Here is an 18,890-nt window from a genome sequence, read left to right as displayed (position 1 = left end):
TCTACCATCTGAAAACCATGAACATCAGTGAACCCTCATATTTTCCTGTGTGTGTTCCTGCAGACACGGGCTCGCTGAAGTCCGGGCTGGATAAATACGGGGAGGACGATGACGCCGGCAGCACCGTAGCGCCCCCAGCTGCCCCGGCGGTGCCGCTGCGTCCCGTCTACGAGGGGCCGATGCCCACGCCGCCCCAGAAGGCCTTCCAGCCCGGCTCCACCCCTGCTCACCTCACACACCGCTTCATGGTAAGACAGACTGACAGAGAGATCTTAAAATGAATGTGAAGATTGAAGATTGTTTTGAAAATAAACATGTAGGCAAATCCAGGGGAGATTTGGGAGTGCATGCTTTTTCTGTGTTTAATAGGGACGATCTTTTTATCTCACGATACGACTCAATATGCGATATGGGGTTCACGATTCAATAAAACCACGATACGATGTAATAAATAAAAGTTCAATGACAGCAAAGTCTGACTGTGCAGAATTCTGTTTATTTCCGAGTCACAAATCTTTCTAGCGACGGCATTGGCTGCTAGAATGTAAACAACAATTTAAAAATGTCGTTACAAAGTGACAATAATAGAATTTGGATGGAGAGCTTGTGAAATTGTGATGGTCAAGCGTGTCATTTGTGATTACTACAGCAGAATAACATGGAGCTAATATCACCATTCATTTTTCTGCCTCACGATACCTTTTGTCACATTTTTGTATTGCGATATATTGAATTTCGATATATCGTCCCATCCCTAGTGTTTAGTTATCTTTAAAAGTCACTGAAAAGAAAATTTCCTTGAAATTCCTCCCAGAAAATATTGGTAGAAGTTTGTGTATATTTAACTATATGGTTTATTAATTTATTATTTCCAATACGTTGGTGGTTGTTGTAAATATTTGTTTATTTTCTTTAGGACTATTTGTCTTATTCTTATCGATATCCATATTCTTGTGCTCTTGTGATGATTTCCCACGGAGATAATTAAAGTTTCATCTAACTCTATTTCATCTATCTCATCTTCATCTAACTAAATAGGAAAAAATTCTTCACAATCATGTATGTCGTACCAACCAAACCGAATTCCTCCTCTCGTGTCTCAGATGTGGAACTCAGTGGGAATAGTGCGAGGCTACAACGACGAGCAGGACAACGCCATCGACGTGGAGTTTCACGACACGGCCGTGCACCACGCCATGCACCTCACCAACACCCTGGGACACACCATGGCTGACCTGTCCCAGGAGGCCGTGCTGCTGGCCTGCCCCGGCACCGACGAGCTCGCCAGGTAGGCCTCCTGCTGTCCTGTCCCTGGATCTTCATCTGCATATAAACAAAGGGAGAAAAGCTGCCTTAAATGTCATGTAGGGAATAGATAGAAAGGTAATCACTTAATATTCTCCCACCAGTAATTGCCTATTAGGTCTTGTTGCCACCATTCCACTTTTTTGTAGAAAAAGCTCTGTCTCAACTTTATTTTGCACTGATTATGCACAATGTACACTTTGTTTCCACTAATGTGGTAAATCACAGGTATAGAGGTTCGTTAATTTTTTATTATCATCCTTACTCAGCTATTTCTTTGTTTCTTTCTGTGTTTCTTTTTTTAATGTCATTTTACTAGACAAATTATGTATGTTTGCCTTGCCTTGCCTTGCTTAGGTATAACTCAAACACTTACAGTACCTGAAACTCCCACAAGACAAGACTCCATACTGACTCTTTATAATAGTAACAACTTCTCTGTATATTTCTGGCCCTGCTTTCTACATTTTCTGGTTGTTGTCACAAACTCAGCCGCCTACATATTGTGAAACCCCGCCTCTTCTTTGTTGTGATTGGTTGGCTCACAAAAAAGCAGTCCGAGTCATGTGTTCCTCTAAAAAGTTTAACTTTTCTCATCTAAAAAAAAGTAAACCTTTATTTATATAGCACCTTTCAAAACAGTGAGTTACTGTAGTGCTTCACAGAATTAAAAGCAGAGAAAACAGAAAACAACAAGGGTACAAAGTGTTGCAGCAGTATAAAACAGATGGATAAAACACTAAAACAATGTGCAGAGGAGCCACAAATACAAGTATAATGACATAATACACAAGTAAAAATGTAGTAAAAGTATAATAATTAAAAATGTTAAAGGCCAGTGAAAATAGATGAGTTTTAAGATGTTTTTTGAAAGTTATGAATACAAAGCAAGGTGCGGTGCTTTTTCCAGATCTGACTGGTGGCCACTAAAATCCCTCACCCCGCTCCTCACTCTCTCTTCCCCCTTCCCAGTAAGCTGCAGTGCCTCCACTTCTCGTCCTGGGACACCAACAAGGAGTGGATGGTGGACCTGCCGAGGGGCGAGGACGTGAAGGCGCTGTGTGTGGGCCAGAGCTGGGCCGCCGCCGCCACCAGCGCCATGATGCTCCGCCTCTTCTCTATAGGAGGAGTCCAGAGGGAGCTGTTCAGCCTGCCGGGGCCCGTCGTCTGCATGGCCGCGCACGGAGAGCAGCTGCTCATCGTCTACCACCGGGGTACACACACACACACACACACACACACACACACAAACACACACACACACAGCCCTGGCATATCGTTTTTTATGGATTCAACCTGTCTAATTGGGCAGAGTCCTTCAACCAGTAGGTCCAGATTCAATCGATGCTAACGTGTTTTTGAGCAAAACTGAATCCCTAGCATCCTAACATCCTTGGGGGATTATGGAAGAGGATTAGGGCCATGTGTGAAAAATTTGAGTTCTGAGATTAATTTTAGAATTCTGAGAATAAAGTCAGAATTCTCAGATTTTTCACATGTGGTCCTAATCCTCTTCCGCAGGGGATCTACAGAGAATTGCACAGAAATAGAATAAAAGCTCAAATTAGTTCTGTCTATATACTTCAATGTATCTCTGTACACACTTATTTATCTGTGTGAAAATGTGTGTTTTTTAAAATGAGAGATCCACCATTTGGAAAAAGCGGGACATACTCTTACACTACACCTACTAAACGACAGCACAAAATTAAAACAGCTGATGGTACTTTTTAAAGGTTAGCAAGAAACATAGGTCATATATTTTAGAAATATTGAGTAATGAACTTCAGGTTCTCTTTTATCCAAATGGATAACCTTCTGGATATGATCTGCTTTTATATACTGTATATTTATTCAAGCATCATGCACTCAAAGCTAGAAGTTCAATCTGCATTTTTTTCTCATGTACAAGTTTTGACAGGAAGTTATATGTGTGTTTATACACTAGGGATGGGATGATATATCGAAATCCAATATATTGCAATGCGGCAATATGCACATAGAAAAATGAATCGTGATATTAGCTCCATTTTATTCTTCTGTAGTAATCACAAATGAGACGCTTGACCATCACAATTTCACAAGCTCGCCATCCAAATTATATTATTTGCACTTTATAATGACATTTTTAATTTGTTGTTTACAGCGAGCCAACGCCACCACTACAAAGATTTGTGTCTCAGAAATAAACACAATTCATACTTTGTTGTCCTTGTGTGTGCTCAGCTACAGGTTTCGATGGGGAACAGGCTCTGGGGGTCCAGCTGCTGCAGTTGGGTCAGAGGAAGAGGCAGGTGATCCACGGCGAGCCCCTCCCGCTCTCCCGCAAGTCCCATCTGTCCTGGCTGGGATTTACCGCTGAGGGTCAGTCTGACCACCTCACATATTTTTACATACACACACACATATATACATCAACACGTATGTCTAGGGCGACGTACACACTGCCAGAAGTAAAATGACTAGACGGCACGGTAACAGGAGTCATTGCATTCCTCCAATCTCGCGATGGCTGTAAATAATGTCTGTAACCATAGTAACGTTTACTTCAGACCAATATGGTGGCTACCACTGCCCTGTGTTTTCAGTTTACTTGACACCAGTAACACCAGTAACCAGAGGCGTCAATCCATCCATAATCCATCCATCCATCCATTTATTCATATCGGCCGCGTTTTCTCTTTTTCCACCATATGAACTTTATACTTTTAAGCGACTGCAACATTCAGACCCAAGACCGCAGAACTGGTAGGAGTGACTGTAATGTTGAGGAAACAGGCTGGAGGGAAAATTTGAGAATGCCTCATAACATTTACCTCTCTTTCAAATTAACCATGTTTTTGTTTTTTTTTCACTTGTTTTTATTCTCAAAGCTGAAAAAGAGAGAGATCCGCACACCAAATAGCTCCCGTATAAAGGGCTTTTATTTTCTGCTGCGCACAATAAAAGTCCTTTATACGGGAGCTATTTGGTGTGCGGATCTCTATCTTTTTCAATTCTGCAAGGTATTTTTTGATCCAGCACCCACCCTATTGGGTATTGGGATGTGCGTGTCTTTTTTATTATTCTTTATTCTCAAAGCTTGCATGAATCCAAAACAATCCTTTACATAGGGGGAGAGAAGAGGGGAAAAAAACATTAAGGTTGTAAGTTCATAAGTAGTTGAGAAGTACTACATATCCATTCACATCCACATGGTCATTACCTCGCTCGTGGATACTGAATAGGGCTGAACAATTAATCAAAATTTTATCAAAATCGCAATATGGTCTACTGCAATTTTCAAATCGCAGGAGGCGCAATATTTGTTAAAGGCGAAATGTGTGTCAAAATACCATTTTAAATGAAATATTGTGGTGCTGCAGAGATGTCCTGGCCTACACATCATATTCTACAGACTTAAGAAAACATCTTTGTTTGGTACAGATCCCTGCAAAAATCACACCATAATCATTTTAATACGTTTTTCAATGAAAATGAGAATAATGATGTAAAAATTGTCATTCCCTCTAATATCGCAAATCATATCACAATTGCAATATCAGTCAGAATAATCGCAATTAGATATTTTTTCAAAATCGTTCAGCCCTAATACTGACTAACCAAAATCAGGAGCAAGAGAACTATCTCAACACGAGTGTCATCTCCTGCCGACCACACACAGCGCTCTCATTGTGTTTCATTTCTGTTGAGGATCCATGAGATTACAGCCTGGCTGCTCTGTTGTTTTCCAGGAACCCCCTGCTACGTGGATTCAGAGGGGGTGGTGCGGCTGCTGAACCGCTGCCTGGGAAACACATGGACTCCTGTGTGTAACACCAGGGAGAACTGCAAGGGCAAGTCAGACCACTACTGGGTGGTCGGAGTTCACGAGAACCCACAGCAGCTCAGGTGAAGCTCTCTCTCTCTTGCTCACTCTCTTGCTCTCTCTCTGTCTCTCTCTCTCTGTCTCTCAATCTCTCTCTGTCTCTCTCACTCTCGCTCTCTCTCTCTCTCGCTCACTCTCTTGCTCTCTCTCTGTCTCTCTCTCTCTGTCTCTCAATCTCTCTCTGTCTCTCTCTCTCTCTCTCTCTATCTCTGTCTCTCAATCTCTCTCTGTCTCTCTCTGTCTTTCACTCTCTCTCTCTGTCTCTCTCACTCTCTCGCTCTCTCTCTGTCTCTCTCTCTCTGTCTCTCTCAATCTCTCTCTCTCTGTCTCTCTTTGTCTTTCACTCTCTCTCTCTCTGTCTCTCTGTCTCACTCTCGCTCTGTCTCTCTTGCTCTCTCTCTGTCTCTCTCTCTGGCTCTCTCTGTCTCTCGCCCTCTCTCACTCTCTGTCTCTGGCTCTCTCTCTCTTTCTCTCTCCCCCCCTCTCTCTCTTGCTCTCTCCTGCCTTCCTCGTGTCTACCACTCTGTTTCCATCTTCCTCCAGTTTGACACTTGCTAGTCCGAGAAATTGCTTGTATGTTAGTCTTCTCTTCAAAAGTGTTGGGAGTGTGTTGGAAGCATGTAGGAGGCTGTTTTTGGCTGGTGAAATAGTATACAGAGTAATATATGTTACTGTCTGTTACTATCTATCTGTATGACTCATCTCCACATTGATCTAAATGGAGGAAAGTAGGGCTGGGCAATAATTCAATATTATCATTTTTTGTGTTTTACTGGAATCATATTGTGATGATATGAAGATATTTTGATATTGTGATACACAATTTGGTTGTGTAAAGTGATGACGACAAGCAAATTTTATTTTAAAAGTAACGTATGAAACATTTTATGGAATATTATTTGAAAATCTCAGTGTTTTGTTTGACATGAGACTTAAATTTACCATGCAGTTCAATGCAATGAACATCAATTTGATTGTTTATCATGTGATTTTACATATATAAGCCATATCGTGATATATATTGATATTGAAAAAAACAATAGAAAAGGCATAGAAACTTCAATGTTTTGAGAGGGGGGGGCAGATGTGGGAAGTGTAAGTTTCCCATGGCTAGTGTTTCCTTTAGCAGCTGGAGGCTTTTTGCTTGCATTTGTTGGTTATAATAATTAAAATGTAATATAGCAATATGAACTGCATGATACAAGCCCTTAAGAAACCATTTCAATTCAACATAAACGGCCTTTAAATCTCACCAGCATTATCAGCCTCATTCTTGGCAAGTATTCCATCCTGATCCCAGCAGTAATCGTCCGCTGCCTGCAGGTTATTATTTTTACTTTCGGCCTAAGTCTGGTGTGTCCTCGTCCGTCCAGATGTATCCCGTGTAAAGGCTCCCGGTACCCCCCCACCCTGCCCCGGCCGGCTGTAGCCATCCTGCCCTTCAAGCTGCCGCTGTGCCAGACCGTCACCGAGAAGGGACAGATGGAGGTGAGGACACCGAACACCTGAGACGACGCTTAATACACATACTAACACATCCAGCCAGACACACCAGGGGTCCGTCCCCTAAACCCGAACTTCCAAATATACCATACCGTCCCAACTCAATTAAATTCAAGAAATTACGCTTTCTAACTTTACTGAAATGTGAATTTTAAGTGAACGGTTCCCACTCACCCATCCTTGCCTCCTCCTCCTCCTCCAGGAGCAGTTCTGGCGCTCGGTCCTCTTCCAAAACCACTACAGCTTCCTGTCCTCCAGTGGGTATGAGATCGACGAGGAGGGACAGAGCCGGGCGCAGAAGGAGCAGCAGGAGCTGCTGATGAAGATGTTTGCTGTGAGTAAGAAACCTGTGAAGACTGATGGAGATCCACACACATCACACACCTCTTCTGCTGGGATTACGTTAATCCGTAATGCGTCTGTGTTGCTGCAGACTGTGAGCCGAGCTCTACATAAGGATGCTGTTTTGAGATGAACCTGATTAGAGCTTGTGATTGGTTGTAGCATTACAATATACATTTTTGTTACAACTCTGATTCACTGATGAAATGTTTTCATCACAAAAACTTCCTTTTAAAATAGTAAAAAATGGGGCATCTATTATCGACACATAACAAGAATAAATGCAACACCTTCATTGCAACATAGTTCATCTGCAGCTGAATGATGCAGCAGTAATGGATTTGAAATGAATGAACTATCGGAGTGTAACGCCTTAACTTGTCTTTGGAGAAAAGTATTGACTTGGGGTGTGCTCACGCTATTCCACTTTTGCAGAAAAGCGTTCCCTCAGCCTCAACATGCACTTTGTATCCAAAACGACCAGCTGCCGCTCTCAGACATCAGAAACTCTGACAACACAGCCAGTTCGCTCCATGCTGACTCTTTATGATCAGAGTAACAGCTACTAACAACTTTTCTACCCGTGTAAGTTCAAGTTAGTTTATTTCTCCAGCCCTTTATCACAGCATGTCTCAAAGGACTGTACAGAGAATAGAACTGGTCAACAATCAACCATAGAACAATCATCAGGAAGAGCAAGACTCACAAAAACAGATTATAGCAAGACATAACAGCCTAACTAATCTACGTAGCCTAACCTACCGGCTCCACCAGCCTTGGACCCTCCATGCATACTAGGAAAAACTCTTGTTAGGGGGAAGAAATGGAAGAAACCTTGGGCAGGCCACCAGGAGGGCTGAGTGTGAAATAGGTGCTGGGAAAGTAGCACTTTCTCTATTTTCATTCTGGTTGTTGGTGTTGTTAACAGTCAGCTGCCTTTGTACCTTGAAGCCCCGCCTCTTCTTTCTTTGTGGTTAGTTGGCTCAACTTGTCATGTTGTCTCCTCTCAAAAGCTGAACTGTTGTCAGCTTTAGAAAGTGCCAAAAAAATGTCAAGCAAGGGCCACTTTTCGTACGTCTTAGCAGACACTTCCTACTTATGTTAAATGTAAAAAAAAAAGGTTTCTGGCCGTTTTTAAAAAAGCAAAATGATGTGATCAGACCTTTTAGAGGTGTTCATTTTACATCTTGGACACTCCAGCTGCTTGTCGTGTGCTCCGACTCTCCTGATGGATGATTTTAATTCACTGTTCCCTCCAGTTGTCTTGTAAGCTGGAGAGAGAGTTTCGCTGCGTGGAGCTGGCGGAGCTGATGACGCAGAACGCGGTGACTCTGGCCATCCGCTACGCCTCCCGGTCCAGACACATGGCCCTCGCCCAGCGCCTCAGCGAGATCGCCCTGGAGAAGGCCAACCAGGTCCAGGAAGAAGAGCCGGAGGAGGAGCAGGAGGAGCCGCCGCACTACTCCAGCGCCAGGAGGGCTTCTGGGTAAAGTCCAACAAGATCATTCTGTATGGCTGCTACACTGAATTACCGTAACGGTTGTGGCGATACAACACATCACTAAGGCTGTACGAAGAGAAGCAGCAGCCGTAGTGTTGTTTTGTCAGGAACTGGGGTTTACTTGTTAGAATCTACAACTTTTAGGCCATTCGATTCCTTGTGCTTTATCAATCCACATTGGGAAATTGTCTTTTTGCATGGGTGGATACTTCCACAGGGATTTGAACCCGTGTCTCTGGTTTAGCTGCGTTCTCTGTAACCACCAGTTCAGTTCAGTTCAGTTTATTCGCGTTTATAACGCGTCTAGATTTGAAAAAGTGCATGTATTATACAGTAACACTTACAAACTTTAAAACACTAACCTAAGACCCTAAAAAGTACTACTAAATGGTCCTAAGACATTTATTCCATCAGTCTAAACATTGATTAAATAGGTAAGATACAATAGAGACATATGGCAAGTGGAAATAACAGTACAATTTGAATGGATTTCAGAGTAGAGTAACTAGTTTAGAAGTCCCCAGCCGTTCAGGGTATTCAAGCTTAAACATATTTTAGCAGCAACTGCTGCCTTAAACTCTTTTTGAAAACAGACACAGATAATGACATTTTTATAGGCCAACCTGGCTCCCCAAATCAGTTATTAATAGGGATGGGACGATTTGTTTATCTCATGATACGATTCGATATGCAATATATTATGGGGTTCAGGATTCAATACAACCGCGATACAATGTAAAAAGTCTGACTGTGCAGAATTCTGTTTATTTCTGAGACACAAATCTTTCTAGCGATGGCATTGGCTGCTAGAATGTAAACAACAATTTAAAAATGTCATTACAAAGTGACAATAATATAATTTGGATGGAGAGCTTGTGAAACTGTGATGGTCAAGCTGCTTAGTAGCATCTCAAACAGATTAGTATTTGAAACATAGCACACATAAATACTGATATACAGAAGAGAAACTCTGTGTTTACTCAATAAAGAGTAATGCAAATGGTAAGCTGATCAGAGAGCTTATTTGCCAAAATGTCAGTTAACTCCAAAGTGTTTCTGGAGAAACCGGTCAGGTTAGAGCTGGGCGATAAAATGAAAAATTACCAAAACCGACACTGCCACGTTTGCATAAATGGTTTAATTTGTGGTGCTTCAGTTACACTGAGAGTCGCTTCAAAGCAGCAGAGCGAGTGTAGAATCAGCTGCGTCAAGCCAGACAGACAAGGACAGAATTACCTTCAAAATAAAAGCATAGATATTTTTTTTTTTTATTTATGAAGCTAATGGTGAATGTAGTATTTCTGCACCGAGGGACCTCAGCCCTATAGGTCTGATCCCTGAGTTTCTGAATTGGACAGGTATGGGCAGAGTGAGGCCACAGGAAGCCGTTACAACAACAGACGTCATCAGGAGGAGGAAGAGGAGCGTGGAGAAGAGCTGGAGGAGGAGGAAGGACAGGAGATGGAGACAGAAGAGGCAGCAGAAAACAGGAAACGTCAGTGCCACCTCTCTCTTCCCCTCTGTGTCCTCCACAAGACAGACACAAAATGCAGATGATTTTTCTGCAGATTGAACTGTACTCTACTGCATTGTGTCTTCTAACATGTTGGATTGTCCATGCAGGTCTGAATCCATTTGCTAAAGGAGGAGGCTCTCCTGAAAAGCTGTCCCTGAAACCAAGTGAGTAAACATTATCAAACATTACTGGATCAACAGTCCATATCTGTTTGAGAACACATGGCTTAACAAAAGTCAACTGAGGAGCTTCACTGTGGTTGTTAGCAACCATTTTAATGTTTGTTCATAATGTAAATGAGAAATGCACACAGTCCGGCTTTTTTTTTTTTACCTCTGCAAGTTAGTTTGCTTGTCTGTCTGCCAGCACGATTTCTCAAAAACTTATGAATTCCATTAAATTTGATAAATTTGATCAGATCGACCTTTGACCAAGAACAGTTCATCAGTTTTTGTGCTGATCTGCATCTGGGATTTTCGCCATTAGACAGTTATCGTTTTGTAGCCATAACTATGAAACTAACAGAGATAGAGACTTGATTCCAAATCCTAAGGCTGTGACTGCAGGTAAAAGAAATCAGTTTATCTTAAAAATTACGAATATGAATGATGTGTCTGGGTGTGATGGCAAGTTGGAGATTTTTTTCAGTTTGGCAGAGGTTTGCGCTCTGAGTGCCTTCTGGTTTTTCTTCAACAAAGGCCTGGTTTGTTGTTTTTTTACTTGTGCAAACTGAGCTGAGCAAATATGGTCTGTGTGTGTTTTTGTGTGCAAATGCAACAATGTCAAGGGAAACCAGCACAGATCCTGTACAGACCCACAGAGTGTGTGTTCAGTTTATTTCAGTGCACTGAAGCATTACGACACGGTTATCAGTTAAATAATTCCACTAACATCACTTCGATACCACAGGTAATGACTCTACCTAACGTTAAAGTTTATACGGCAACAGAAGACGTGGACGTATGTAAATTAACGACAGAGTGGGGCTCAGAGTGGGAGCGATGCTCGGCTAGCGCGACGCGTTCACCGGTTAAATTACCTACTCCAACGTCACACCACAGGTGATAACGTGACCGACCGTTAAGGTCTGCAGGACAGCAGAAGATGTGGATGTCTGTAAATAGACAGCGAAGAGTGTGGCTCTGTGTGGGATTCAATATGGCATCAGTGTATGAGAATCAATGTGGTGTTTAGCCACAGCGTTCAGGAAGTGACATCTCACTAAGCGTTGACTGACTGACTGACCTGAATTTGCCTTGTGATGCCCTCTGTTGTGCCGTGGGGGAAAAAGCAGAACGTACTTTTGACAGCTCCACTAAAAGATTCTTTTTCTACTGCTGTTCTCCATTCATTCAGACCTGTTTTTTTTTTGGGGGGGGGGGGTTGTTCTACTGAGATTCATCAGATTAAAACTGTTATAAGTATGCAAATGTGACTTTAGGGGACTTATTCAGTCAGCAATAATTGAAACTTAATACATTTAATTTGCTACATGTCTATTTTCAAGACAGAAGTTGAAATCGCAGACTTTAGATTTCCACATTCATATCTCCGTATTGCAATGGATTATTGCTTTTTGACACACCTACTCATACACTGTATAATACAGCTTCTGCTATGATTATGATTAATGATATTGCATATTATATGATTAATATTGAAAGGTAGGACAGCATTGTTCAAATACGTTTAACTTGAATAAATGGCTAATGTCTCAAATCTGTTTTGCAGTTAGCAAAGAGGGACGTGTAAATCCTTTCAAGGTAAGTCCAGACTTTGAGTTTATTCTATTTACTTTTGAGTATTTTGATGGCGACTATTCTGATTATTTGGATGTAAACAGGCATAATGACTGTAAGGAGATTATCAGATTTAATTTGAAGCAGAACAGTTAAAGAACCGCAGCCCCTTTTTTTCATGGTTCCTCTTCAGGGAACCAAAACTGGAGTAAGCAGCAACACACTTAGATTTTATAGTTAGGTTTTCTTTGCTGCTTTTTGTATTTCAGTGCATCTCTATGTGGGTTTAGCTGTGAAATTACTCTTTATTATTAATTACTCTTAATTATTGTAGGGTAAACTTAAAACTTTGAAGTCAACAAAAGTCTCTGTTATCAATCCAGCTTCAATCCTTCAAATTTTTCTCTTGCTAGAGCTTAAAAATATTCATGAAATATTCAATATATTGGAATTCTGACTTTAAAATCAGAGCTCAAATACATTTTTCACGTGGCCCTAATCCTCTTCCGTACAAAAGCGTCTGCTGAATGACACCATGTCATGTAATGTCATGTCATGTGATGTGATGTGATGTGATGCTGTGTGCAGGTCCTGGGCTCGGGGAAGTCGCCGGCTGCGTCCGGTCAGCCGAGAGTCACCAACGTCCTGGACAGCATGACGAGCAGCAGGAGGCTGGCTCCACTCAGCGGCTCCACAGGGAAACCCAACAAAACCCCCATCCTCAAGCCCCTGGCCCCCAAACCCAAGACCAAGGTACAACTAACACACACACACACACACACACACACTCACCCGAGCCAGCGTCTTTCATGGTGTCAGAGCAGCATTGGAGCGATTAATGTTTCTTTCCTTGGATTTTCTGTTGATGCATTTTGAGTTTCTCTTTTCCCTGTCTGTTCAGCCATGGTGGCTATCGCTGCTCATGCTAACTACCCAGTTCTTCTTCTTCTGTTTATTCCAAATAAACTGGAAATGTAAAACGCATCACTTCCTGTGCAGCAGACGATTTTTCCCAGGAAAGAGCTACCAGACACCGGCTGTTTAGAACAGACAATGGAAAAGCTTTATTAACTGGATATAGGTTGAATTACTATTGTATGGTATCAATCGTTGATAGAGTATAGCAAAACGGATATTTTATTTATATGGAAAAAGTTGCTAATTATTACCATCCAATATGCCATCAACATAATCTGCTGTCCCAAATAGAATATAATTTGTGTTGCGGTTAAAAGTATCAAGTTCTGTGGTGGAAAAAGAGAACATGACGCTGCTGTCAGTGGTGATTTATTAGGATTATTAGTAGATTAATTTATGGATTAATTGACACCTCTGGTTACTTATGTTACTGGTGTCAAATAAACTGAAAATACAGGCAGTGATAGCCGCCATATTGGTCTGAAGTAAACGTTGCTATGGTTACAGACATTATTTCCAGCCATCATGAGATCGGAGGAGTGGAGTGACTCCTGTTACCTGTACAGACACAGTCTAGTCATTGTACTTCAGTCTGCTCCAGTTTGTACCATACATATGCGCAGTCACTCTCATTCATAAATTCGGTTCTCACTACCAAATTCTAATAGTGTGTACGTTTAGTGAGTAAGTAGCCGGCGCTTGGGGAACTTCCTGATGGTGCAGTGTGCTGATTTACACCCCCCGCCCACCACCACCACCAAAATCAGTCAGGAACATTTCAGGCTCAGAATGTTTTTTGCTTTAAGCCCTGTGAACCTCCAACTATTTTATTACTGTTATTTGCTTAACTGTATGTCTAACATTTTGTTCTTTAATTTTATTGTATTTCTTATGTGAAGCACTTTGGGTTCATACAAATATGCTATGCAAATGAAGTTATTTGTGGTATTAGTATTGGAATGCCATGCAAACTTTGTTCTGTGCTGGTTTCACTAATGCAGCGACATCACGCAACACTTCAGACCTGCTGTCCCAGAAGAGAGATTTATTCGTCTCAGTTCTCCACTGATCATTTCCCCCCTTCCTCTCCAGACCCAGTCCACACTGCTACAGATGACGGGCTCTAAAGCAGCCAATAAGAAGGCTCCAGAGAACACGGAGCCGGCTGTGGATAGGCTGAAGCGACCTGAGACCCCGCCTCCAGCCTCACCGGGAGATAACGCTGAAAACAAGAGGTAAGATGTGATTACGTGGTTATCCGGGAAATCGGAGCCAAAATTCAGCGTTGGTGTCCAGTGAGGGAGCCGTTTCCAGATTGGCTTTCTGTTTTGCACTGGTTTTTGTCTTGCTGCTGCTGTTGACTGACTTTGTGTTTGCGTTTGCGTCAGACCAAAGACGGGCTTCCAGCTGTGGTTGGAGGAGAACAGGAAGAGCATCGTGGCGGACAACCCCGATCTGCAGGAGACGGACGTCATCAAGGAGGCCATGGGGCGCTTCAGGACGCTGTCGGCAGAGGAGCGGCTGGTATGGGACACCGAGGGGCTGAGGGGGGAGGGATAGAGGGGAGAGAGAGAGAGAGGAATATGTGATTGTGGGTCTGAAACCAGTGCCCTGATCTGGGAAAACCCAGAAGCTCTGGCAACACTTAGCGAAAGCATCTGGGTGCAACCGATAGAAATCCTGTACGGGAAATAGAACGAGGCTAATGGAGATCTCAGAGAGTAGACACCCCAATATTTCCATTGTTGTTGCAGTGAATCGTCACCGACAAGGAACCCACTAAACATGGCCGAAATAGAGCGTAGTGAGGAATATTTTACAAACCATGAAGCGCTCTGGTTCCACGGTACATCAGTGATCGACACAGCAGGTCTGACAGTTAGATCAGACTTTGGCAACACGGTTGATGTTGAGCGGTCCGGTTTAATGTCCTCATTCTTTCCTAACAGTAACTGTGTCTCTGCCTCAGGGAATTAAAATTAAAACAACGACACACAGATATCTTCTTTGATGGTGTTTTGTGTAAACTTCTTTTTGTCGGAGACACATGATGCCGACTAACACACAGCTCCGCGAGGATTCCTACGCTTCTGTTTATAAGCTACAGGCCGAACAATCTGAGATGACACTGAGGCTTATAAGCCCCGCCCCCTCAACCATGAGTCGTGGTTTTCAACGTCAGCGCCCCCTCCGCACAGTGCGAGACTACGAGTCCCATGACACTGCACTGTGAGGAAATTAGGTTGTTGCAGCGGCAAAAGTAATACGATTCAACGGGGAAAAGGAAATATCATATCAATAAAAAATGGTAGAAAATAATCAAACGATAAAATATAAATACACTGGGATTATGTAAAGATATGCTGGCAACAATTTCAACATATTAAGTGGGTTGTAAAAGTGTGTATGGGAAAGAAATGGATAACATTTGTGCGATGAAAAGATTTCATATTCGCCTATCATGTTTCGCTAGCTAGCTGTAGCTTTCAAAACCACAAATATGCTATGGGACTGAACTTATATATGATTATATATGATATTACAACTTTCTTACAAAATACATCTTGTCGCCTCAAAAGTGAGTCCAGTATAGTTGTGGTAGAAGTTTTGTTTTATGCCATGTGACTGAAACAGTCATGTTCAGCTCATCCCAGCTGACCCACTTGGCCCTGGTGTGGGAAAACTGACCAGTGAAACCATCAATTAGACTCTGTGAGTCTGGTGATCATCAGCTCCAGATCCAGGACCCGTCCTCACTGTCAGGCTGAAGCTCCTCCACACTCTCTCACCTGCTGTTTGAGTCAAACCTTGCTGGTTTTGGTCTGATCTTCATTCCCTACTGCAGTGATTCTCAACCTTTTTCATATCAAGGACCCTAATTTAGTCCACATTAGAGCCATGGACCCCCATTTGATGAGATTTTGTCTCTCTGACCCAAATCTGAGAATATTTTTACTGTCAGATATGATTTTGTCCAGAATTCCTTGACTATCTGTATTGTAGGTAGAGAGATAACAGAGAAACTATGATCAAAATAGTCATTCTTCTACATTCTATAATTGTGTTAACTTATTATAACGAAATAATGGTGAAGTTTAACAATTCATCAATTTGCCGGGGACCCTCTGGAACCCCCTCAATGACCCCTGGTGGTCCCTGGACCCCACGTTGAGAACCACTGCCCTACAAAACCTCCATCCCATCCATTGTTTCAGTTGTGAGGGTGGAACCAGGTTAGCTGTCCGCCTTATTTCACTTCACGGTGATTTATGAATATTCTGTCACTGATAACCCTTCTCTCCATTTCACCCACCTGCACAGCTAATGGCCTCAGACCCTTTGTGTGTGTGGGTGGGTGTGTGTGTGTGTGTGTGTTGCAGCCCTCGTCGTGACCCTGCATACACAAAGACACTCAGCAGAAAGCTAGATGACACTCCACACAGCCAAAGACAAGAGGAAGAGGATGTGAAACAGAGGGGGAGAGGGGGGGGGGGGGGGGGGGGGGGGGCACCTGTTGCTTGGGAACCTTTTCAAGTGTGTATCGGCAGCGAGGGCACAAAGTATTGATCTTATGATAATATTGTGTGAGAGACAGAGAGTGTGAAAGGGAGAGAGGGAGTCAGTAAATCTACAGAGCAATAAATCTCTGAGTTTTTGACCCATCTTAACATAAGATAAGATGAGAGAGAGATATGAGATGGCACTTTATTGTGTGTGTGTGTGAAATTCTGGAATGTAGAAGGTTTACGCCCAGTGTGGGGCTGGGTGCTGTTTCTCCAAAAAGCGTGTTATGATTTATCTTATCTTACTATTCTTAGATTCTCTTTTGGAAATGTGCCCCAGGTTGAATAAATACAGTAAAATTCCAGGTGTGTGTGTGTAGTGATGATTAATCATTTATTATGACCTTAACCTCAACTGCCCTATGCATCATTCTATGTCTAGCACAAAATATTGACTCCACTGGCCTAATTTTACCTAACGTTTGGTAAATAATCTGTTTCACCAGTGAGATGCAACACTTATAAAACTACAGCGCTAAATGTCCCAGCAGCCTCTAGGTGGCAGCGTCACGGCTCAGGTAATTCATTCCTAGATTCAGCTGTGTGGCAGTCAGAAATCTCCCGATCTGGTTTTGCGCTCGCGTCACTCGTCACTGTCAGGACCACAGCAGCCAGGAATAAACTGTTAATAAAATAAACATAAGCATCTTTTATCAGCCGTTGTTTTACGTGCGTAGCTGTCCCATACTGAAGTCCATTCTGACCTCATGTCCATTTTAAGGTCTTCAGATTTTCAAGCACAGATGAAAGGTTTTGATTCTCTCATTAATCCACATAATAGAAACTGTTACTGACTAGTAGGTTAAGAAAATAACTAACTAAAAGCCCCTTGATTTGATTTGTAGGAGCATTTCGTCCTTCTCGGGGCCAATTGTATTATGATGTTTTTTTATTTTAACTCGTTTCCCACTGCTGGAAACTGGCAGCAGCCTTACAGAAGACTCTCTGTCCCCAACCAGTCCATCTTCCAGCTGTAAATTGTTGAGTTTTTTTTTACTATATTGGTGGTTTGAGTTTTTGATGCTGCAGTGGTTTGTGTTGGTCTGCATTTTCCTCTACATCTGGACGTGTGGTGCCGACAGTTTCTGCTGCTCCAGGCTGCGAACTCACTTGTTTTCTGATTTAGGAGGGGAAAAAAAAGCTCACTTTTTCTCACCCAGAAAGTACAGTAAAGAATCTCCCATGATTCATCTATGGTGGCCCACAGAGGACAGTAAAGTCACATTCACATGTGAATATTTGACTAGATAATGTAAGACATGTAAACAGGGTGAAATGCAAAATATTGGAATTTTTTGCCTGATCATTTGAATTTCACAGGCGTTTTATGAGCTTTTGAGAGCAATTTGAATGTCTGACCCTGGGTGGTGGTTGTGGGGGAGGGGGTGTGTGTGTGTGTGTGTGTGTGGAGGGGGAGAGGGGGGGGTTATCATTACTGTGGGCTTGTTCCTAATCGCGTTATCCTTTCCAAATACAATAAAATGACAATTGAATAGGCTTTATGGCTTGTACTTATCTATCAGCTCAATAATGGTGCTGTGTGTTTGCTTGCGTGAATATGTATGGGGTTAATGGACAGGGCTCCGCCGGGGGCTGGAGGTGAGGGGGTGTGTGTGTGTGGGAGGGGGTGGGGTGGGGGGGGGTGGGGGGTCCAGTCCGCTCGCCTGGCCTGATGATTCATCCCAGCTCCATTACGTCCAGGCAGCCGCTTCCTTTTGTCTCGGCTTGGGGAGAAAAAAGCAGGAGGAGGAAAAGAGGCAGCGGCCTGTCGATAATGATTATACATGACAGGATGCAATTTCAAACTGCATGGCTGACTGTTCATGTGTGCTGCTGTTTAGTCACTGTGTAGGTGTTTGGTGACTAGATGGAAACAGCAGAGCGTTGACCGTTTTGTCCTTTTTATTTATTTATTTATTTTTTTGTAAGATAATTAACGTGTGTTTTCTGTCCTTTCCGGTGTGATGCAGTCGTGGACGGAGAGAGCGAAGGGCCAGACCGGAGACGCAGCAGATCTGAAGAAGAGGAAGAGAGCAGAAGGAGGAGGAGGTGCGGAAAATGAAAATGGACACGCACAAGCAGATGAAAGTAGTGCTAAAAAGAAAAAATCTTTGGATCCCTCCTCCAAGCTTTCGGCATTTGCTTTCAACAAAAACTAAACATTTGATACTCGGTTTGTTTTACATCACTGGGGTTTTGTAAGGTCTGGAAAGTGTCTTGTTTTGAGAGGGGAAGAATCACTTGAACATGTTTAGTCTGATATTTTGTCCGAAAATTTGTGTTTACTCTGTTTGGGAAGTGTCGATGATGAATAGATTAGATCACTGTCGGGTCAAAATATCTAAAAACACCAGAAACATCAAAGTTCAGTGATGGATCAGTGACATAAAACTCATTTCAAACTCATTTCGAAGAATGGAAATAATGGAGTCTGCTTGGTTTTGCTTTTATGTTTCAAACATTTTTAAAAATGTACTGTATCTTAACTGTTGAATAAATGTAATTATATATTAATCTGTGATTTCCATTTTGTGGTACTGTACTACTCACTGGGACCGATGGAAAAGGCCAGTCGATTTCTTTTCTTGTGTGCTGTAGAGCTTAATGTAATGTAAAGTCACTATAATATGGGCGG

The 18,890-nt window shown here is 42.5% G+C and overlaps 1 protein-coding gene across 1 annotated transcript in view; it reads left to right on the top strand.

The window, feature by feature from the left end:
* Positions 1–18,651, top strand: part of wdhd1 (WD repeat and HMG-box DNA binding protein 1) — a 31,559-nt gene extending 12,908 nt beyond the window's left edge. The window contains exons 12-26 of the mRNA XM_071522831.1: positions 64–248; positions 1,104–1,288; positions 2,278–2,519; positions 3,532–3,669; positions 5,040–5,196; positions 6,547–6,661; positions 6,879–7,010; positions 8,278–8,504; positions 9,905–10,014; positions 10,143–10,199; positions 11,767–11,798; positions 12,363–12,527; positions 13,785–13,927; positions 14,081–14,216; positions 18,226–18,651. Coding sequence (XP_071378932.1) covers positions 64–248; positions 1,104–1,288; positions 2,278–2,519; positions 3,532–3,669; positions 5,040–5,196; positions 6,547–6,661; positions 6,879–7,010; positions 8,278–8,504; positions 9,905–10,014; positions 10,143–10,199; positions 11,767–11,798; positions 12,363–12,527; positions 13,785–13,927; positions 14,081–14,216; positions 18,226–18,414 — 2,213 coding nt within the window. The 3' untranslated portion in view covers positions 18,415–18,651. The remainder of the gene's footprint in view (positions 1–63; positions 249–1,103; positions 1,289–2,277; positions 2,520–3,531; positions 3,670–5,039; positions 5,197–6,546; positions 6,662–6,878; positions 7,011–8,277; positions 8,505–9,904; positions 10,015–10,142; positions 10,200–11,766; positions 11,799–12,362; positions 12,528–13,784; positions 13,928–14,080; positions 14,217–18,225) is intronic.
* The last annotated feature ends 239 nt before the right edge of the window (positions 18,652–18,890 follow it).

Source organism: Centroberyx affinis, unplaced genomic scaffold (genome assembly GCF_046629955.1).
Source record: "Centroberyx affinis isolate AG114_WGS23_722 - 3 ecotype Tasmania unplaced genomic scaffold, CSIRO-AGI_Caff_v1 ptg001031l_1, whole genome shotgun sequence".
Lineage (NCBI taxonomy): Eukaryota > Metazoa > Chordata > Actinopteri > Beryciformes > Berycidae > Centroberyx > Centroberyx affinis.
This window is presented reverse-complemented; position numbering and strand designations above follow the sequence as displayed.